Source organism: Musa acuminata, chromosome BXJ3-8 (assembly GCF_036884655.1).
Source record: "Musa acuminata AAA Group cultivar baxijiao chromosome BXJ3-8, Cavendish_Baxijiao_AAA, whole genome shotgun sequence".
NCBI classification, from domain to species: Eukaryota; Viridiplantae; Streptophyta; class Magnoliopsida; order Zingiberales; family Musaceae; genus Musa; species Musa acuminata.
Window position 1 is genome coordinate 26409437 of NC_088356.1, and position 23593 is coordinate 26433029.

Consider the following 23593-nt stretch of genomic DNA (forward strand, 5'->3'; position numbering starts at 1 on the left):
AAATAATATGGAAAAAAAGAAAGAAAGAAAGAATTCTAATGATTTCACTGATCATCATTTATAATTTGATTGCCATAGTCACATTTATTTTATGAGATTACATTGATTTTCTTTTGTTGAGTTTAAGTCTGTCAGGGATTAAATCACACAATTTAGTAATTGACAGTGATTATCAACTATAACAGTGCATCTTCAAGGACTTGAATTTTGTGAAGATATAAGGAAGTTTATTATATATATATATATATATATATATATATAAATATAAAATTAATTAATGTGTGTTTCTTACCTTTGATATGATTGAATAAAATCGATTTTTATTTTTTTAAAATTAAAAATTATATATATATATATATATATGTATAAATTATTTTTTATCATGAATCGTTGGGTTGAATTGGAACTGCAACAGCCCCCCCCCCCCCCCCCTTACTTGTGATTTCTAAAAATCAAAGACCATAATTAAAACATCCGAATTCGATTTTGATTCAAAACCAATAAACCGTTCAATTGGACTTCAATTCGAACTCAAACCTATTCAGCCCTGCATCGCATAGTCTAATACTCTACTCTATACCGAATCATCAAACGTTCCACCCAAAAGATAAAAGCAGTGAGCCTTAATCCTCACCGGAAAAAAGGATCGCTAAGGTCAGCAAACCCCCTACCTTGAGGCTGTCTCAAGAAGGTGCCCCTTACTTTGTGGGTGTGTCGCACAGCATTGGCTCCGCACTTCAAATGTGGCCCCTACCTTCGGGCACAAGAAAAACCAAAAAAGCATTCTTAGGTGGAGGTAAACGCAGTGACCAATCGCCGGTGGACAAGAAAGAAAAAAAAAAAAAGAAAAAGGTTTATTAACCAGTGAGTTGAGTTGAAAACCTCTTTTCTTTTTTTTCTTTTTTCTTCTTCTTCTTCTTCTTCTTTTTATCAAAGGTGAAGTCCATCAGCTGAGAAGCGAGACAGATGAGTGTCATTAAATTCTTGCAGGTAAATATTAGTTAACAAAGAAATCCCCCACATTCCACTCATTATAATTTGAAGGATCACTTATCATTAATTTTAATTTTTAACCCACGAAACATGTTGGTGAATTTTTAGCTAAACATTTATATATTTTCTTAAAGTAATAAATTATTTTTTTATTAAACATGTTGGCACTCTTTTTTTTTTTTTTTACTTGTATAGTTTCTTTCTTTTTCTATTCGTAAATATTTTTATATTCGATCTGATCTACCGATTAAACTTAATAACCTATCTTTTTTTTAAGTAAAATTAATTTGATTAGGTTTTAAGTGCGTACAAAATAATTTTATCTACACAAGTCATAGACTAAAGCCTGATACAATCTAAAAAAATATAAAACTGTCTCACTCCAATAGACTAGAATAGTCAAATAAAAAGATGGTCATAACCACATGTGCTGCATGCTAATTCATTATATTAACGCACAACTTGCATACTCGTCTTGAATTAAGCATGCGGGAGAAAATTTAAATCGTGATTACTTTCGGGCATCATAACTTGTTCTCTTTAGAGATTAAAAAAGTTTGCATCGTCTTCTCATAAGCTTTTTGATTGGTGTTAGAATTGGTTCCACTTGGTGAGTCCTGAAAGTAGCTCCGATGACAAATCAGGGAAGTGATAGTGGTAAACCAAGAAACTCTTCATCGTCTCACAAGGGCAAGTACATTAGCGTTAATCCCGATTCTAGTCTTGGAATCAGCAATTCTCTAATTCGAAATCACTATCGAACGATTTTAATTTAGGAACTACCGATTGCGAACTGGAACTCCTTTTTTAGTTTTGAATTATCTCTCCGATCAATCGTTTAGAAAACAGTTAAAATGACATATTCATCGGCTTTTAGGTCTTTTGATTTTATTAACCGATTTCCCATTCATATTTGAGATTATATATGAATTGAAATCGAATAATTAGAATATGATTATTTGACACCAAATCGAAAGCTCTAAGCCGCGTCTATTTAGTTTTTTTTTATTTCGGTTTGAATCCCAAATCGTGATCAAAATTTCAAATCGATTAAATCATCACAAAACAAAGACCAGTGTGTTTTGTCAAAAAATAAAAAATAAATAAAAGATTGATTTTTTTTATAAATTAGACTCAATTTTAGGTGTTCTTGTCAATTAAATTAATAAACACCAAATAAGATTTTGAATCATTTGTCGACATTACTTTAAAACCACGTGCCACTTCTTTATTGCATACTTGCATAAAAGAAATCAATCTAATTCCTTTTTCTCCTCAATAATTATTGGGACATGGAAAATTAATCAAGAGAGATTTTACAATATTTTGACCTCAACATGAAGAGAGGGCATATATCAGGTGCTCAACATTAATTGTATCCCTAGTTTGTTTTTTTGTTTTTTGTTTTCTGTTTTTTGTTGGAGGTGTGTTGTTTTTCCTATTTTTGAAAGATGCCCTTAATTGTATCCCTGAGATATTTTCCGATAAGATAAACTCGAGTAGTAATGTCCAGATATATATATATATATATATATATATATATATATATATATATATATATTATTAATCAATTCATATGATAAATTAGTTTATTTTTTTTAATTGTAATATTTTTTAATAGACTTATATTATTTTGATGAAAAGTGCCAAAAACATTATCTTCATATTTAATTATGTTTATTTCTAACTCAATAAAGATATTTATTTGAAACCTTATTTTTTGCGTTACTATTGAGTTCATTTACTTAATTATAGTATTTTTTAATAAGCTTTTAATATAATTTTGATAGAGGTATCAAAAATAATATAAATTTATTAAAAAAAACAACACTAGTGCCTATTTGAAACCTTATTTTTACAGTAAAGGTTGATTGTTATTTGGTTTTGGATCCATTTATTTCAGCAGTTACAGTGAATATACTTATAATATATCGATTGATGTGCTAAAAATATTATAAATATATTTAAAAAATATTATCAGCATTGACAATATAAATCTATACATGAGAGATTAGGATCAATTCAGTGTCTATAGGCTGATTTATAAATTATAAATGCTATTCTAATCATCTTATAGTTTAGGGATTATGATAAATATATGATGTTCTTTAAAAATATGAAAAATGAGCTAAAAAAAAAAAACACTCCCCCACAAATGGTCAAATAGTTTCTATAACACTATCTCGTTAATCTCGTCTACTCTATCCGTAGTGCTAAAAAGGGATATATGCTAGTTAAACATGTAATTTAAGTTGGACATATGTCTCCAGTTTATAATATCAGCATCTTCACAGCCAGTATTGTTTACGTTCAACTCTGCTAACACCTGTTCATCGAGAGGGAGAGAGAGAGAGAGAGAGAGAGACTTAAAAGCAAAAAATAATTATCATTACTTACCTTGTCTTATTTAATTGCAAAGTATCCAAAGAATACTAACCAACATGTAATAAGTTGTCTCGAGCAATTATATAAATCTAGATCATGTATTTTGTGAAGAATAAGAAGGATAAGGATGAGATTCCGAGTTTGTAAACGGAGAAAAAGACATTGAAGAACAGTTTGATACGAGTAGGAATGTAAGAAGAAACTATACAGAAAATCGTCTTCTTCATGAAAAACTTCATTGAGGGGACTATAACGAGAAAGTAATGACCGATTAATATTTTTTGCAAAAGCTAAGTTAATTAAGTTGGATGCAAGGATGAGAATTTAAATCCTTGCATATATATATATATATATATATATATATATATATATATATATATATAATCCGGATTAGTTTCCCAAACAAAATAAATTGTGGAACAACTCGTGTTTCCTCTTCAGTTTATTTATCAAGCAAAAGCAAAAAAAAAAAAAGAAAAAAAAAAACTCATCAAAGATCTAAACTATCCTCCAATTGATTGTGTACATCAGTATTTATTTGAAGTATATAGAAAATACTGTTGTCATGAAACAGTTATGATGAGATATGCTGCGGTTTCACCAGCAGAAGCCATATGATTGATTCAAGTAACCCCCAAAGAGCTGGAGACATCCCAGAAGCTGTCAAGTGTTCTTAAAGGTGATGAGATGAGGAAAAGGGGGAAGGTGGAGAGCACAACATTGATTGATAAGCTGTTCCAACTCAACTCGGGAAGCTTTATGCTGACCCCACCACAGCAAGCTGTTCCAACCGAGGAGGAAGAGGAGAATGGCTTTTGCGGTGGCCCCACACCCCATCAGGCTTTGGCGAGCTTATCCACATCAGAAAAGCAACCAAACCAAAACCAAACCAAACCAAACCAAACCAAACCCAACCCCAATCTGTCCGTTAACTCCTCCCCAAATCTCACCCCCACGCCCCTCTCTCTCCTTCAAACCCTTGCTCTCTCTCACCATCCATCAAGTGCTGCGTGTCCCTCTCTGAACCCCACCGACCCATTTGGCCAAGCCCTCCCCATCACCCACGGCCAACCCATGCATCTCCTCTCCTCCCCTCCTCCACTGGGGGCGGGGCGCGGGGCCGGTTTGGTGAAAGGTTAGTGTATAGGAAGGCTCAGCCAGCCAAGCAGCAGCTGCTCGTTTTGGTCCTGGCAACAGAAGCCGTAGTCCCCACACAGCGAGAGAGAGAGAGAGAGAGAGAGGGCAGAAGAGCACTTGCGTCCAGAGCTTTTCCACTGGTCTCCCCACTAGAAAGGTAAGTGTTTTGTGCTGTGTGAGAAGGGCTGGATGCCATTTGTTTATTCTGGATCATTCCATGTTTTTTTTTTCCTTCTCTTTTGTTCCTTTCTTCTATCGAAAAAACTTGACGGGGAGAATTGCTTTTTTGCAATCAGCAGGTCCCTCTCTTCGCCCGCCCGACCTTATTCCCCATCATTCTCTCAGGAATCCCCTTTCTGAAGAATCCATGAATCAAGACTTGTGCTTTCTTCCCTTCACCACCCCGTCTTATTCACCGTAACCACCACCATCATCGTCAACACCATTCTTCATTCTTCCCCTGCTTTCCCTCCTCTTTCCCCTCGGGTCAAAACCACCAGTTTAGACTCTTCTGGGCTTTTGGAGGAGTCTGCTGCGGTCTTTTAGCTCCGATTGCAGTTTTGAGCTACGAAATATTTGATCTTCCTGCCGTCTGGTGCATCTCTTGTTTGATTCCGGGAGATTAGGGTCCGGGAAGTACTGAGGGATTTCTTCTTACATTCCTCTCATGGGTTTTCGATAGCTCAACGATCTCCTCAGCAGCGGTCTGTTGCCATCTTCGTCACCGAAAACCAGATCGAGCAGTGTTCGTCCCTCCGGCGAGCGGCCGAGTACCACCCTATCACGGTCATTCTTCTCGGTCAGCTATCGTTTGTCGGCGCTGTCATCGTGGCCGCACATCAGGCGAGCACTCCTCATCCATCCCTTGGTAAGTTGCTCCCCTTCCTCCTCCTCCTCTCTCTCTCATCCTTCCTGACAAAAAAAAGTTTCCCATGCCTCCATACCTCAGTCTGCTCTGTTTCCCAGACTGCTTTCCCTTGCCCTTACTTTATTCCATAGATTTGCCTTTCTGAGACCGCCCACGCTGCTCGCTTATACCAACTCCCGGGTTCCTAATGATGTGATCGAGTTTGATGTCCTCCTCAATTTCATGGTCAAGATCAGATAATCACCGACAATACTACATGGTCCCAAGCTTCCCAACAGTTAACTTTCTAATGATCTTTCCTCATTCTAAGATGAAAACTTGTGTACAAATGCAACACTGTTTAGGGGTACGGACTGGTCAATAATAAAGAGTAAAGTCAAGAATAAGCAATTGAGTTTAGGGCCTGTAATCAATTTATGATATGCTCCAACATATTTGGTCCTAAGCAAAAATCTTAGGACAAGTGATTTGCCTTCCTAGACAGACCACATTTTGCATACATCATATACAAACTGTACACCGAAATCCTTGGAGACCATTCAACTATAAGATTCTCACTGTCATGTAAATTAGTTGGATTTCACTTGTAAGATTATGGACATCCTGGTTGATTACTAATTCTGAATATTATATATTTTTGAATAATCAAAATTTCTACATTCTGAACACAATTTTCAAGCTATTATTTAAAACTAAGAGGGAAAAAATTGATTTTTTTGAGAATTAAAGTCGAACTTGACTGTTTGCTAGACCTTTCATCATTCATTGATCTAAATAAGTAATATAGTTTACAAAGAATTAATACTGCAAGATCAAGCAACATATTGTTTGGATGTAACAAATGGAATATCACCTGGTCAGAAGTGTTGCCTTTGATATTCCATTTGGCTAAACATGAAAAGATTTTGGAAGGTTCGTGTAAAAGAACAAATTCTATCAGTTTGAAGGTTTGTGTAAAAGAACTTGGTCATCTGGTGATCAATTCATTCATATAGTGCTTACTATTATAGTCAACTGAATTTGCATAATTTTGATTAGGAATACTAAATTTGGAAGACTCATCATCACCTGCTGCTTGCTAATTCTTAATTGATGGTGTCTTCGATCATATAGCTACTGTCTTTGATCACATGACTTTCTGTATCTTTATTTGAGGTACTCATTTGAATTGCAATATTGACGCATGGTCATTGGAAGTTATTTTACCAAACCGACTGCTCTGTAGGTTGCATCAGCAATAAAACTAGGCTATCAACTGGATTGTAACAACATATGTGAAGAGAGAAGCAAAGGCTTTCTTTTTCACATTATTCTTCTATTTTGACTAATAGTTTTAGCATATGCAATTGGAAATTAGAACCAAGAGAACTATTTCAAGGTTTTGTTCAACAGTGAATTTATTCACAATCAACATTTTAACATCTAATTAGACAAGTTTGGTTAAACATTCTTTTAGAAAGTTTGGGTAACTGTGTAATCATTTAGTATTGAATACCTTGATGGGATAAGCATTCTAACAAAAGCTAAATCAACTTTATATCATTGTTTTTTTTCCGTCACTACAACATTTCAGAATGTAATTGTTGTGTCACTGATGCATTTAGTGATACTTGATATTGAATATGACTATCAAGTATCAAGAAGCCTCACTGGAATAATTTTTCAAATAAAAAACAATCTTTTCCCTCTTTATGTTTGTAGACACAGCAGGACGTTTAACAACTGGCTTATGTTTACAGTAACCGCAGTTAGATACGAGAAGTACTAAACTGCTGCTTTGAATGAGTTCTTTGCCTGCATTTGGATCTGGGATTGGTCTTTCTATACCTGAGCTTGATGGTATGTTGGTGGGCTATTTCTGATATACCCATGAATTGGTTTATTGATGCTCAAATAATGGAGCAGAGGACTGGTTATCTTAGTGACAAGAGCAGTCTATGGTTGGAATTGTCAAAGAAGCTCTCAGTAAGGGATTGGAGGAATCACCTCTGCAATCACTACTTTGGATCAAAGGTCAGAGGGACATGGTGGAGGAAGCTTCTGTTCTTGTGGGTAGCTGGATGGTTACTTGGTTCTCTATGGATCTTCTGGTTTATGAACTCCCAAGCAGTGGAGAAGAGGCGAGAGACACTTGCAAGCATGTGTGATGAACGTGCTAGGATGCTTCAGGACCAGTTTAATGTCAGCATGAACCATCTTCAGGCCCTAGCAATTCTGATCTCAACATTTCACCACTCTAAGGAGCCATCTGCCATTGATCAGGTACTGACTTTTTCCTGAATTATTCCTACCTTTCAACTGAAAGTTCAATAGTATCTATATTTTGTCTGGACCAAATTACTTGATCCTTGATTTGATCAAAATGTCTTTTGTGTTTGATTCAGTTTCCTGAAAGGGGAAAGAACTACATGTATTACTATAATGGAACCTTTTCCCATTTCAAAGATCAACAATGTGAAAGATGAATCCTTGTTTTTGCAGATAACCTTTTCTAGGTATGCTGAAAGGACTGCTTTTGAGAGACCGTTGACCAGTGGTGTAGCATATGCTGTGAAGGTGCTGCATTCAGAAAGAGAACAGTTTGAGAAGCAACAAGGTTGGAGAATTAAGAGAATGGATTCGACAGAGCAGTCCCCAGCTTGGGAGGAAGATGCAGATCTTGTGAATGAAGAGACATCCCGTGTGCAAGGAGAATATGCTCCTGTTATCTTTGCCCAAGACACTTATAAACATGTAATTTCATTTGATATGTTAACCGGAAAGGTGAGACATTATATATGTTTTTTCAGGCTCAGTTATTTTCTTTGTTATCTACAAACTATAGTCACAAATATCTCACTCAGTTATTTTCTTTATTATCTGCGAACTATGGTCGCAAATATCTCATAGATACTGCTTGTTACAGAAGGATAAGGCAATAGGTTATAGCATGCATTTTTTTAGTTAGGTCTTAATATTTTGTTAATAGCGCTCTAATGGCCATTATTGTTGCCTCTAATTATTTGCATTTATCACTACATATGCACTATTGTCTTCTTCTAGTATCTTTTAAATCTTTCAGTGGAAAAATTGTCAATGACGTCGTATCATATGGAGTTCAGTTAATCATCATTTAATTAATATATGAATACTTTATATTGCAGATGCAATATCTTTCATTAAAGTCTCTGTAAACTATTGATTTTTCTACAACTATTTATCTAATTAGGTGTGACCTTAGCAAATACTCTGCAGTTTGGATAGTTTTGGTCAGTCATTGGTCAGTATTAATCATTAATATGCTTTCGGCATTATTAATTAACTCTAACAAGATGTTAATTTGTTATTGATAATAGGTTATTCAAATGTGACTGGTTGATCTTTCTTCAATTTAATTCGAAAGCTTTTGATGGTCAAATGCACTGCCTAAACAGTGGTGTCAGAGTGTGTAAATTCTCAATTTACATACTTTAGATGGCATGTCACTAGCTACTCAATTAATGCGTAATATATTATTTGTATATAATCCTCAATGGACCATGACCTTTTGGAATACACCTGTGTCTTAGTCCTAGTGTTCCAGCAACTGAAGATAGTTATTATATGCAGGAGGATTGTGAAAACATCCTACGAGCTCGGGAATCCGGGAAGGGTGTTTTAACTGCTCCTTTTCGGCTTTTAAAATCAAAAAGACTGGGGGTTATTCTGACATATGCAGTTTACAAGTCAGAACTTACTTCAAATGCGACACCAGCTGAACGCATCCAAGCAGCCATAGGGTGAACTTCCTGCTAATTATCCATCAGAAGTTTGTAAAACAATAAAAAGAGGCTACTCATCAAGATTGTCTATGCTCAATAGTTCAATAATATTTCCTATTTAACATTTGCAGGTACTTAGGTGGAATATTTGATGTAGAGGCTCTAGTGGATAAGTTACTTCACCAACTTTCAAGCAAGCATTCCATCATTGTCAATGTTTATGATACAACTAATCCTGATGAACCAATCAGCATGTATGGTTCAAACATGACAGGTACTGGCATATGCCATATTAGTACCCTTAATTTTGGCGATCCAGTAAGAAAGCATGAGATGCATTGCAGGTAATTTGCATGACATTGCTAACAAGTATTGCTTTAGAAAGAAACTATACTTTGATATGGAAGTGAACCTGCATAAAGAATATTATATAAACAATTTTTACCGTAAATTAATCAACAGGTTCAAACAAAAACCTCCATTGCCTTGGCTTGCAATAACAACATCAATTGGAACTCTTGTGATTGCTTTACTAGTTGGATACATATTCCATGCTACTGTAAGCCGCATTGCAAAAGTGGAAGATGATTATCGACAAATGATGGAACTTAAAAAGCGAGCTGAAGCAGCGGATGTTGCAAAATCTCAGGTACACTATTTTCTGTTTCCTATGAGGTGCATATTGGCTTTCTACACATTGATGACAGTGATCTTATTGTGATTGATCTACACTCACCCATAATGTCAATTTATCCTGTCTTTTATCTTCAGTTCTTGGCGACTGTGTCTCATGAAATCAGAACTCCAATGAATGGTGTATTAGGTAAGTAAAACATTAAAGCACCATGACAATGACTAACCATGATCAAACACCAACAGATTCTAACTTTCCAGGGATGCTTCAAATGCTTATGGATACTGATCTGGACATAACTCAAGAAGACTATGTTAGAACTGCTCAAGCCAGTGGAAAAGCTCTGGTGTCACTTATAAATGAGGTTCTGGATCAAGCAAAGATTGAGTCGGGTAAGCTTGAACTTGAAGCTGTCCCATTTGACTTGCGGGCAGTATTGGATGATATCTTGTCACTTTTCTATGGAAAGGCTCAGGAAAAAGGACTAGAGGTATCTGAGAGTTATCATAATCTTTTTCTAGAATTTTTGTGTTTCATCAACTAATTCTCTTTTTCTTGGTTGCTGCTTAACTTCACTTGGGATAGTTGGCAGTATATGTCTCTGATCAAGTTCCTGAAATCCTTGTTGGTGACCATGGAAGAATACGACAAATCATCACAAATCTGATAGGAAATTCAATAAAAGTAAGTATTTAGCTTTAAATCAACTGGAAATGTGGATACTAATTGCTTCAGTTGTTCAGAAATGTTCTCATTCTGCAGTTCACAGAGAGAGGACATATATACCTGACTGTTCATCTTATTAAAGAGGTGATGACTTCATTGGATATGGAAACAGAAGCTCATTCCACAAATACCTTGAGTGGCTTTCTGGTGGCGGATAGAAGGCGTAGCTGGGAAAGATTTGAGATCTGCAAGCTAGAATTTCCTGGATCTGATCCATATCTTTCGTCAACCACTTCTGATCTTATAAATCTGATCATATCTGTTGAAGATACAGGGGTGGGCATTCCTCTAGAAGCCCAATCCCGTGTGTTCACTCCTTTCATGCAGGTGGGACCTTCAATTTCTCGCATTCATGGGGGAACTGGTATTGGACTGAGCATTAGTAAGTGTTTAGTTAGTCTCATGAAGGGAGAGATTGGATTTGTGAGTGAACCACAGATTGGTTCCACTTTTACCTTCACAGTGGTCCTCTCAAGAGCATGTACTACCTCAAATGAGTATAAATCATCAGAATTTTATGGGATGAATGCATTGGTAGTTGACCATAGACCGGCCCGAGCTAAGATCACAAAATACCATCTTCAGAGGCTGGGAATAAATGCTATATTGGAGATTGACCCAAATCAAGTTCTTGCTAGATTAACTAGTGGAGGATTGACAACAAAAATGGTGCTTATTGAAAAGGAAACATGGTCAAAAGGTAATAGTATTTGGCCCTCTATAATTAGGAGATTAAAGGATGATCAGTTGGATATCCCAAAAGTCCTCCTTTTAGCAAATCCTTCAAGTTCTGTTAAAAATAATTCTACCAATTCAATGGAATATATCTCAACTATAATCACAAAGCCACTCAGAGCAAGCATGCTTCAAGTCTCTTTACGACGGGCAATGGGTTGTGGAGACGGGGAACCTTCCCGAAATGGCCGGCCTCCCCAGTTGTCATTGCACAGCCTTCTTCATGAGAAGCAGATTCTGGTTGTTGATGACAATATTGTGAATCTTAGAGTAGCAGCTGGTGCTTTAAAAAAATATGGAGCCGAAGTAACTTGTGCGGACAGTGGGAAGAAGGCCATAAGCATGCTCAAGCCACCACACAAATTTGATGCCTGTTTTATGGATATTCAGATGCCTGAAATAGATGGGTATCTCATTTACTTGCTTCATTATGTTTTTTTGTTTCTAAGTCTCATAGTTGTAATTTCCTTTCTGAGTTTTCATTGGATATACCTTCTTTTAAACATGTCTGGGTCTTTTATGTTAGAGTTCAAATTGACTGTACCTGATATTTCTCTGACACTCAACATTATCTTTAGAATGAATTTCCAAGGAAAGTAAATTTTCTGTCCTCTTGTACTCAAAGGTTCTCTGAAAAATGAATTTTGCATGAGATGTAAATGATATGCTCAAATATCAATGTACTTTTATTAATACTTTACTATTTGTACAATTTCTTATTCTAGTTAAGTAAAATGTTTTTTTTTAATTTCTTTAGATTTGAAGCTACTAAAAGGATACGCAAAATGGAAGCTGATACAAATAATCTAATAAAGCATGGAGAAGTTTCAGTTGAGACTTTTGGAAATGTTTTGCACTGGCATGTTCCCATACTAGCCATGACAGCGGATGTAATCCAGGCAACACATGAGCAGTGCCTACGGTGTGGAATGGATGGTTATGTGTCAAAACCTTTTGAAGGGGAACAACTGTACAGGGAAGTTACTCGGTTTTTTAAAACAGTCACGAAAAAGAACCAATAGTGAAGATAAATGTGGAAAATATGTTAATGACAGGATTTTGGAACAAGTGTTCATCCGCTTCAGCATCAGGCACTGTTTGATAGAATATGGAGTTGTTTTGAGAAGTAAGCACCTCTAACTTATAATATTGCCTTTCCTAATCTTTCTGCAAGTGCTTAGCATTTTGAAATATTTTGTTGATACATTGCATTGTGTGAACTTCCTTGAATCTGTTTATATTTCATGGATCTATTACGTATAAATGTATAAGAACCAGGTAAATGATTAAGCAGAAAATTTTCTGCAAAGTTATTTCATAGTTGTAAGGTTTCTTATATTAATTGTTTTCTTAATATTTCTGCAAGTGCTTAGTATTTTGAAATATTTTGTTGATACATTACATTTTGTGAACTTCCTTGAATCTGTTTATATTTCATGGACATATTACAAATAAAATGTATAAGAACTGTGTAAATGATTGAGCAGGCAGCTTGCTGCAAAGTTACTTCATAGTTGTGAGCTAAGAAGCATGGACACGGTAACATGTCATTTTAAAAAAAAGTTAGGATATGGACATGGCGAGGACACATTTTTTAATATATATATATATATATATATATATATATATATATATATATAATATTTGATTAACATGAGTTTTATAGTATTTAGATATTTAAATTTTATAGACTCAGTAATGTGAATAAATAAATATCATGACACAAGTTTAAAAAATTAAAATAATCTAAATCTAAAGATTCATGATCCAACTAATCAGTAGCCAAAAATAACTCTGTAAAATCTGAAACAATGCAAAATCTTTAACAATGTAATGGCACTCTTTAATTTTCAAGACAATGCAAAATCTGAAACATAGTAATAATATCTGAAACATAGTAATAAAATCTGAAACATAGTAATAATATTCTAAATAGGTTAATAATATGTTAACAATTTAATCAACAGTAAAAAACCCAGATTAAAAAAATAAAAAATAAAATAGGTTAATAATGTGTTAAAAATTTAATCAGCAGCAAAAAAAAAGATTAAAAAAAAAAATAAAAATAAAAAAGGTTAATAATTTGTTAATAATCAAATAAGTTATTTTTTTCTAAAAAATCTAAACAAAATTAATTTTCCTTTGTTGGACACTAAACGCTGTTGAGGAAGAAGCTTCGTCGTACGTCGTTTAGGAAGATGGTTCGTCGGATGTCGGTGAAGTTGTTATAGGCCTAGGGATTCACTATCAAAGACTTAGCTAGAATTGCCTAAGTCGTGAGGCACCTTTTCGGCAATGTCATAGTCTTAGCTGGAATTCATGAGGCACCCTTGTGTCAATGTCACGGTCTTAGTTGGGGTTGCCCAAGTCGTAAAATACCCTTGCGTCAATGTCATAGACTTAGTTGAGATTGCCTAAGCCATAAGGCTCCTTTGTGTTATCTGTCCGCAAAGGGTCAGTCTAGTTGCGATCTCGCTTAGGTCCCGTAGGACCTGCAAAAGAGCAAATTGCTTAGTTCAAAAGTGAGTGGTGAACAAGTCCCAACGTCTTGCAAAGAAGCTAGCTTTACTAGAAATTCAGCAAACACTCAGTGTGCAAGAGAGAAAAGAGAGAAAGGAGAAAATAAGGACTTTAAAAGGTAAACGAACAATCGCAAGTTCGTAAACGATTGCTCACCGGGTGTCGGGCACGATGGCAAGTTCTCGTAGACTTAACATGTGAACTTATGAAATCTAATCAATGCCCAACACTACCCCAAACCCCTATCCAATCAGGTGCCACCTAGGGGGTTCTAAGGTGCTGAGATGGTTGATGTTTTGTACCGCATCGCAACTTGCAGAAAACAAATCATGACACGTGAAAACTAGGCCATTTTGGGGCAGCTTTACTCGTCATGGTGAGCGGACGCTCTGCAATGCTGCAATTAAATTAAAAGTATAAAAGGGATGCACGTAAATTTGAAAATATAAACGACTATAGAGGAGTTTGAGAAAAATTATGGAAAACATTACATATAACATTATTAATAATGTTACTGATGGTGAGATCCATGTAGTTATTTGGAATATATAGAAAATAATAATCCAAATGAAAAGTTGACTATAAGTTGGATCTAAAGCAAAATATTTGTTAGGACTCTAGCTAGGAGAGTCCTAATTGAGAGGGACATTCTGTTAGGACTCTAGCTAGGAGAGTCCTAATTGAGAGGGACATTCTGTTAGGACTCTGTTAGGACTCTAGCTAGGAGAGTCCTAATTGAGAGGGACATTCATGTAAAACCTACCTAAGCCGACCCCTATTAAAGAGTTGAAGAGACCGGCTAGGGTTAGGAGGTTATTTCTTAGAGAAGAATAGGGAGTTGTAAAGGAATAGGAGTCTTGAGTAGGAGTCCTATTAGGAGTTGTTTAGAAGTAGGAGTCTTAAGTAAGAGTCCTATTAGGAGTTGTTTAGAAGTAGGAGTCTTAAGTAAGAGTTCTATTAGGAGTTAGGGTTTAGAAGCCCTATAAATAGTCATGTATTCCACCTCTTTTGATAAGCAATAGATGAATCTTTTCTGCAGCCTTTGAGCAGCAACTTGGAGGGAGGAACCCCTATAGAGTTCCAAGGAGGCCGATCCCCTAAAGAGATCAACCCCAAGTTTAGAATCTGCAAGGGTTCTAACACTTGGTATCAGAGCAGCGTTCTTGGCGTCTCGCTGCCCTTCCATAGCCATCCATCAACCCTCCACAATCGCCCAAAACAATTCCCACAATTGCTTAAGAGATCGTTGCCAAATTCCGCCATCATCTCCACCACCACGGATCATCCTTTGATCTCCCCGTGAATTGCAACAGGTTCTAGTTTTCTACCTTACTGCTGCTGCAATTTAGTTATCCTTATTTGAAAATCCCAAAAAAATTATTCCTATATTGTTGCATAAACTTTTCGTCATAAAGTTTTCATCTCTACGACGAAAGATACATTGCAGAATTCCAACCGTATAGCACCGTCTTTTTGATCTTGCTACTGTGTTTTTTCTATCCAAATCTCTTCGAAATTTTTATGACATCTTTGACACTTCCTAACAGCAGATTTTTCTTTGGTTTTGTCAAAAAATTCTCAATATAAACCATTGATATTTTACGTCTAATCTGCTATACTTGAAAATCTGCACTATAAAATTTCAGCCACATAGCACTGTTTGTTTGATCTTGATACTACATTGTTTCTATCCAAATCTCTACGAAATTTTTATGATAGCTTTGACACTTCCTAATAATGGATTTCCCTTTGGTTTCATCAAAAAATTTTCAATATAACCTATTGATCTTTTACATCCAATCTGTTATACTTAAAAATCTGTGCTGCAGAAAATTTCAACCGCATATTGTTGCCTTAACCCATCTATTTGCAATCTTTTTTGAATGAAATTTCTTATACACTTCATAGATTATCTTGGCTTCCATCTATGATTGATCTATTAAGAAATTCATCTTTAAAAACGATTTTGTGTTGCTGCAAATTTTCATCGTAACCCGTTGAAATTTCTCGACGAGAATTCTGTAATCGCAACTTGCACCAATTTCCTTGCTGTTATATTGCCGAAATTTTCTTGATTAAATTAGATATCCTTGCTGTCATATAAACTGTGATTTTGCTATCAATTCCCTCCTCAATTCTCTCAAGTTTTTGGTGGAATTTACGTCGAGAAACCGTTGTTTCTTCGACGACAATTCTACTCTTACAAGACAGCACATACTTGCTGCAACTTCCACTGATTTCTATCAAACCTTTGCTACCATCTACCACAGATCCAAAATTTTCATCTACAACCCTAAAACTCCACCAAACCACACCCTCAAATTGCACCCAAATTAGCCACAAAACAAGCCTAAACCGTAGCCTACATCCATCGATCTAACAACCCTTTCGACCATCAGCTCTCTCAACCAACACATGCCTTTAACCCAACAACAAAAGAGAGATCTTAACATCACAGATTTGGTGGCATATACTATGGCATCTGAGGAGGTAATCAATGCTAAATTCGAAGCCTTCGAGGCACGAATGGAGGATAAGATTCGGACCCTCTTTACCGAACTTAGATTTGGCCGACCACTAAGCCCGAAGAAATCACATCAAGGAGAGAGCTTTGCCCAATCGCACCAAGCCCAAAGATATGACTTCCAAGAGAGGGGAAGCTCTATGACCAACCCCAACTATCCATGCATGAGAGTGGATTTCCCTAGATGGGAAGAAGGAGACCCGATTGGTTGGATCTCGCGTGCGAAGCAATATTTTCGGTACCATAAAACCGCAGATGCATTTATGGTGAAAATTGCAGCTATACATCTTGAAGGGGATGCTATACAGTGGTTTGATTGGTTTGAACATACTTATGAAGTCCTTTCATGGCGACAATTCAAAGAAGGACTGCTGATCCGCTTCAGACCAACCGATTACGAGAATATTGACGGACAACTAGCAAAGATCCGACAAACTTCCACCATTCAGGAGTACCAAACCAGGTTTGAAAGGTTATCTAATCAAACTCATGATTGGTCTAAAAAACAGCTATTGAGGACCTTCATTGAGGGCTTGAAGCCAGAGATCCAAGAAGTTAAAAGCGCGACAACCATATACGCTTATGGCAGCCATCTCTTTTGCACGATATCAAGAGGAGCAATTGAATCATGAAGCTCGGAGGACTAGGGTCGCTCATCAACCAGTAATATTGAAGCCCTCAGCCCCCCCTACTGTCGACCAAGTCCCTACACCAAAGAGGTTAACAAGAGAAGAGCTTCGGGAGCGATATGTGAAGGGGTTATGTTGGCATTGTGACGAGCCGTGGAGCCATGAGCATCGCTGTAGTAAAGGGAGACTTCTTATGATTGAACCAATAGAAGAAGAGGTCATTGAACATCCAGAAGAGAGCCTTGAACATGAAGAAGAAGATGCAGAAGAAGAGCCACAACCGACTGAAGTTACGGTACATGCACTAGCCGGCTACTCAAACCCGGAAACGATGAAAGTTGGAGGCCTTCTCAAACAACAACCGATCATTGTTCTCATCGACACGGGCAGTTCTAATAACTTTATAAACAGTAAGGTTACTATCCAGATGGCCTTACCTATTGAGAATTGCAGCAGGTTTGACGTTAAGGTCGTCGACGGACGGATTTTGAATTGTGATCGTAGGCGCCCGCAGGAGAAACTATTGCTGCAGGACCACGAGATAATTGCATATTTCTTCCTTCTCCCTCCTGATGATCATAAGGTCATGTTCATAATTAAATGGTTGACGACATTAGGTGATATTTCTTGGAATTTTATGCAACTAATTATGAAATTTTACAGTAAGGAGAAACAAGTGATACTGAACGGGAAACGTGGGGGCGACATAACGACGATTTGCACACAACAAATGGAGAAGGTTTTGCATAAAGCATGCAGCAGATTTTTTATACAACTTGAGCAACAAACTAAGGGAGAGCCAATACAATTTGAAGATCCAAACCTACTTCCTTTGCTTGCTGAATTTTCAGATATATTTGACGAACCGTACAACCTACCTCTTACCCGTCGGCATGATCATTATATAATGATTCTTTCAGGCAAACCTCCAGCAAATACTCGGCCATATCAATATCTATATCTCCAGAAGGATGAAATAGAAAGGATTGTAAAAGAAATGCTCAAAACAGGAGTTATTCGGCCAAGTTGCAACCTCTATTCTTCACCGGTGCTACTTGTACGCAAGAAGGACGGAACATGGCGAATATGCGTTGATTACTGAGCTCTCAATGGCATAACCATCAGGACAAATACCTTATTCCAATAGCAGATGAATTACTAGATGAAAGGGAGCATAAATCTTTACAAAGCTGGACCTTTGATCCGGGTATCATCAAATATGAGTGTGCGAAGAAGACATACCGAAAACCACCTTTTGAACACACAACAATCATTACGAATTTTTGCTTTCTTCAACAGAAGGTGGAATATCTTGGGCATATCATATCAGAGGAAGGTGTGACAGTGGACCCCTTCAAAATTGAAGCAATGCAAAACTGGCCTACCCCGAGGAACGTAAAATTGCTACATGGCTTTCTGGGTTTAACAGGCTACTCCTGCAAGTTCGTGAAAAACTATGGCGAGATCAGTGCACCACTTACTTCCTTACTGAAAAAAGATGTCTTCCAATGGTCGGACAGAGCCTCCGCTGCCTTCGACAAACTTAAGGCAGCCATGACGACGACGCCGGTGCTAACACTACTAGATTTTAACCGACCCTTCATTATTGAGGCCGACGCATCTGGAGTCAGAATTGGAGCCATTCTCATGCAAGATGGTCGACCACTCGCATACACTAGTAAGGCATTATCTTCCTCCTATCAAAATAAGTCAACATATGATAAGGGGATGCTCGCCATTGTGCGCGCAGCAACGAGGTGGAGACCCTACTTGATTGGTCGATGATTTCAAAATAAAACCGACCATAAAAGCCTCAAGTACTTTTTGGAGCGAAAGATACCATCCCCTGAGCAGCAAAAATGGGTAACAAAACTTCTTGGATTTGATTTTGAAATAACTTACAAAAAGGGGAAAGAGAATGTTCTTGCAGATGCGCTTTCGTAGCTTCCCGATCAAGTTGAAGTTTCGGTCGTTTCACTTCTGACCAGCGACTTCCTTGAGGATATTAAGATGAAATGGCAGGAAGATTCAGATACTAGTAAGATTATAAAAAAATTGGAGGAAGCACTAAGCCCCATGGCTTATTACAATTGGGACTCAAAAGAATTACACTATAAGGGACGCATTGTGCTTATGATAAATTCTACTTGTATCTTCACGAGCAGATTTTGGACAAAGTTATTCCATATGCAGGGTACTAAATTGAAAAGGAGTACGGCATATCACCCACAAACCGACGGCCAAACGGAAGTTGTAAATAGGTGCTTGGAGACAGCCCAAAGCCACCCACCAAATATGACTACCCAAGGAGAACTTCAGACTCAGCCAAGTGCTATTATTGGTTGACGGATCGTGACTCGATGACGACGATCCACTACTGAATTGCTAATATAGTGGGCAAACCTACTAATAGAAGATGCCACTTGGGAGAACTATGATGACTTGAAGATCAAATTCCCAAAATTCATGAATCGTCAGCCTCGAGGACAAGGCTGATTTGAAGAGGGCGGGTCTGTTAGGACTCTAGCTAGGAGAGTCCTAATTGAGAGGGACATTCATGTAAAACCTACCTAAGCCGACCCCTATTAAAGAGTTGAAGAGGCCGGCTAGGGTTAGGAGGTTATTTCTTAGAGAAGAATAGGGAGTTGTAAAGGAATAGGAGTCTTGAGTAGGAGTCCTATTAGGAGTTGGTTAGAAGTAGGAGTCTTGAGTATGAGTCATATTAGGAGTTGTTTAGAAGTAGGAGTCTTAAGTAAGAGTCCTATTAGGAGTTAGGGTTTAGAAGCCCTATAAATAGTCATGTATTCCACCTTTTTTGATAAGCAATAGATGAACCTTTTCTGCAGCCTTTGAGCAGCAACTTGGAGGGAGGAACCCCTATAGAGTTCCAAGGAGGTCGATCCCCTAAAGAGATCAACCCCAAGTTTAGAATCTGCAAGGGTTCTAACATTTTCTCCGTTCATGAACTTGCTTAAAAAGCTCAGTCTATGTGATTCTATAATATTCAAATTTTTTTGTACTCCTTGATAGATGGGCAAATGATTTCAAGATATTTGTAGGTTTTTGACTTGATGAACTTGACCCAAGATATTTATTTTTTAATAGACATATATAGAAGTCTCTCCCTTGTATATGTATGTGTACATAGGCTACTTATGTTGCATTGCTTATACACATTGCTGTTGAAAATAGTAGTAAAAATTTGTTGAAACTTGAAAGTGAAGCTTAATTTGATATTGATTTTTTCTAACAATTTAGTTCGGTTTAAATTTCTGTAAAGTAAATATTTTCTTGCCATCTTCTATGTTAATTTTATGCTAACTACTTGATTAGGTTTGTATTTGTGAGTTGGGTGAGTCCTCTTGTAGGTATACATATTGTTGATGAATCTCATTACTTCACAACCAATCAAATGAATGTTTTTCTCATGGACCATATTGGGAATGTTACCCTTTCTCGCATGTACTTTGTTGTCTGTGTAATGCTGCTGGATATTTTCAACAACCAGCCCTTTGATCTTCAAAGCTGATTCAGCATGTCTCTTACCCGTAGGAGTGTCCAGACGAGGAAGGCTGCAAATAATCATAATTTGACAGTCTTAGTATGATACAAAAATTTGTAAATTTCTAGCTTATGTGCAAGAAATATCCAGTTCTACTTCAGAAGTTAGTTAATCTAGTGTGGTTTAGGTCAGAACTTGTTCTGATAAGACTGCTGCATAGCATCTGCCACATCACCCAAAAAATCATGGAAGTCATGCAAGTTATGGACTTCCATGACAATTCATTATAGGAAGGCGATTTTGAATGGGACTTCTGACCAAAGGAACCATGATTGGTAAGATTGATGTTGGCTTTGCTCTGTTTGCCCCAGTTAAAGAATTGTCAAAGCTAACTTTGCAGAACCTGATCACTGTAGATTAAGCAAGATTTTCCAAAGGGCTGATATGATACCAATTGGGAATTAAATCCTTGTGTCTTGAAACTGGTGTTACAAGTTAGTATACCACCTGGTATATTAAAACTTGTACTGGATCAGTAATTAAATTCTTGGTAGCATTAGATAGCTCCTGTAACAGTCTCTATATTAGTAGGGTAAAACTGCAGATGTTGATCCTTCACAGACCCCTTATTAGTGACAGCCTTGTTCACTGGTCCATCCTTTCCTGTTGATGGAAAAGTAAATTTAGATAATCCAACAGGGATTGAGGTATCAAGTCCTAATTCTTTTAGATACATATTGGACTTTAAGTTCCCATGCTTGCTATCCCATTAGTGACATGACTATTCTCAGCATGCTTTCTGATGCACTATTGTACAAGTCCATTGGCAGGCTTGAGCCCCTTCAATTTAACAAGGATAAGGCTATACATGCTAATAGCTTAGGATGTGTCTTCCTTTACTTTCTTGATATTCCTTTCTAATTCATGCAACCTTGAGAAAACATGTGAACATGACGCAGATAATACACTCATTGTTTGTTTATTTTCTTTTCATATTATTGTTTCTTTGCTCTTCATGATCCTATAGTAGTTCGAATTTCCAACACCTGTAGCAAGCATAGAGGTTTCATAAGCAGCATAATATTGAGCAAAAGTTGTGGAGAACTTATTTTTACTGATATATAGGTGTATATAATTGCATTAGGATCAATAAACCACTAAGTCTTCATTTGAGCAACTCATGCAAAAAATTACTAGTATGGCAAAAATATACCCTTCTATTCCCTCACTAATATCTTTGTCTAGAAAAGGATATAGATGAATATGTGTGAGCTTTTTTTCTGTGAACTCACCAACTTAATCTGATAAACTAATCACTTGAGGCATCTGATCATCATTTATTGGCCAAGGGCCTTGTGAATTTAAGACCAATCCAGTTGATTTTGTGGTGTCAAGGGCCTCGTGATCATTACAATTATCCAAACGATTATTAAAAGTTGACCACTTTCTTTTCTTCCCAAAATGAAAATGTTTGCTCTTCAATGGTATGAAAAAAGCATGTCTAGTTCAAGTGCTGTTATGTTGGATTCGTCATTATGTTCATGGATTTTACACAAATCACAGTAATTTCTTTGCTGATAATTTTTTGCTGTATGTCAATATTTATTGGAAGCATTGCTTTTCTTTATTCCCATTACTAATTGGCATTCTCCATTACTAGTTGGAGATGAAACAGGTCTTTTTGCTGGTCCACCTTTCACTCCGTTTCATCTCATTTTTACCATGGGTTGATATCAGACATTACTTGAGCTGCACAACCATAAAATCAATTTTTTGCACTCGGTTTGATATGAAGGAGGAACACCTTTTCCTGGTCAGGATAGCGACTGTCGATGTTCTCTACCTTGTTCAATAACGTGGATTTGGAATATTCTATATTTTGCCATTAAGTATACAAAGTGTACATAGATTAACAGGTCAATTTAGTTTTTTTTTTTTTTTTTTCCGTTTACTCAAGTCTGATAAAACATGTCTTCTTCAGCAATGAAAGAATTCATGGATGTAAATTAAAGATTCAATAAAAATTCATGCGTGAGTCAGATTTTGCACTTAATTTAGTTAATCCATTCCTTGTGAGTTGGTAAACAGTGGTTAGATGTATTCCTGGGGGGTTTTTTGCCACCTTAATTGTTCTGTAAGTGTAATTGTACGCAAGGATTTCAGCTGCATTGCTTTTCTATAACCACTCTTGACAGCAAAAGTTTTCTTGGGCAGCAAGCATCAGCATAGTATAATGGTATACTAAAGGTGAAGTTGGAACTCTTGCATAGAATAGCTTCGGATGAGACATCTCCCAATATGATGTTTTCTAGTATTCAACTGAATCTCAGTGCAGTGCTGTGTTTTTATTAGAACATTTGTAGGATCTTACCTAATATATTTTTTGCAGTGCTTTACAAAGTAAAATATGATATATGCTGGTCTCTTTAAAATTTTGAACAGCGATCCAATTTGAAGCGGAGCCAATGAGTTTAGAGTTGTGTGCGAGAACTGTGTGGTTGTAGAACTTTCGACCTCTCGTTTCGAAAGTCGACAAGATTAGGAGTGACTAAAAGGGTTTGATGGGTATATACTAAGTCGACAAGATTAGGAGTGACTAAAAGGGTTTGATGGGTGTACTATTGTCAACTTCAGTCAAAACATTATGATCAATGGTTTGGGTTCAATGAAATTGATAGGTCATTTTTCAACGCTCCATTTCCCTGTGCTATTTACTCCCTTGCTCAAGCGCATGCCACTGACCCGATGATGATGCACTCTCCAGAATTGTCTATCTTCTTTGTTTCTGTTAGAGATTGCCAATCTTTCGCTTCTTGTTGATATTAGTATTTTCAGCTTTAGAGAATGCTTCCTTTGTGGTCACCACTACATGAGATTTCTCACTCTTTTTACTCTGCTTCTTTCATCAAAGAGGTTTTCTTTTTCTTCTCTTATTAAAAACAATATGCATATTTCTTTTAGCCATTTGGGTGAATGGGTATATGTCGGAGAATGGATTTAAGGGGATGATGACTTGATCCAAAAAAATATATGTATGCTATGATGGCTCGGAGACCCCATTCTGACTTAACACTTTATGGTTGATTTGCAAGGTAATAATTGCTTTTGATGGTAGAATTATTAATCCCACTCGGTTGTGGCCTTAGTGATCACTTGTTATACCAAAGATTTGGAGTCCGAGGATATATACTTAATCGGGT

General features: G+C 36.7%; 1 protein-coding gene across 1 annotated transcript; it reads left to right on the forward strand.

The window, feature by feature from the left end:
* Positions 1 to 4537: 4537 nt before the first annotated feature.
* On the forward strand, positions 4538 to 22327 carry LOC135645574 (probable histidine kinase 3). Its single transcript, XM_065164087.1, has 13 exons — positions 4538 to 4672; positions 4815 to 5383; positions 7123 to 7645; positions 7865 to 8146; positions 8972 to 9141; positions 9255 to 9467; positions 9586 to 9772; positions 9895 to 9946; positions 10018 to 10247; positions 10343 to 10441; positions 10520 to 11625; positions 11976 to 12344; positions 22054 to 22327. The coding sequence occupies exons 3-12, from the start codon at positions 7220 to 7222 to the stop codon at positions 12238 to 12240; spliced, it is 3030 nt and encodes a 1009-aa protein (XP_065020159.1). The 5' UTR covers positions 4538 to 4672; positions 4815 to 5383; positions 7123 to 7219; the 3' UTR covers positions 12241 to 12344; positions 22054 to 22327.
* Positions 22328 to 23593: the final 1266 nt, after the last annotated feature.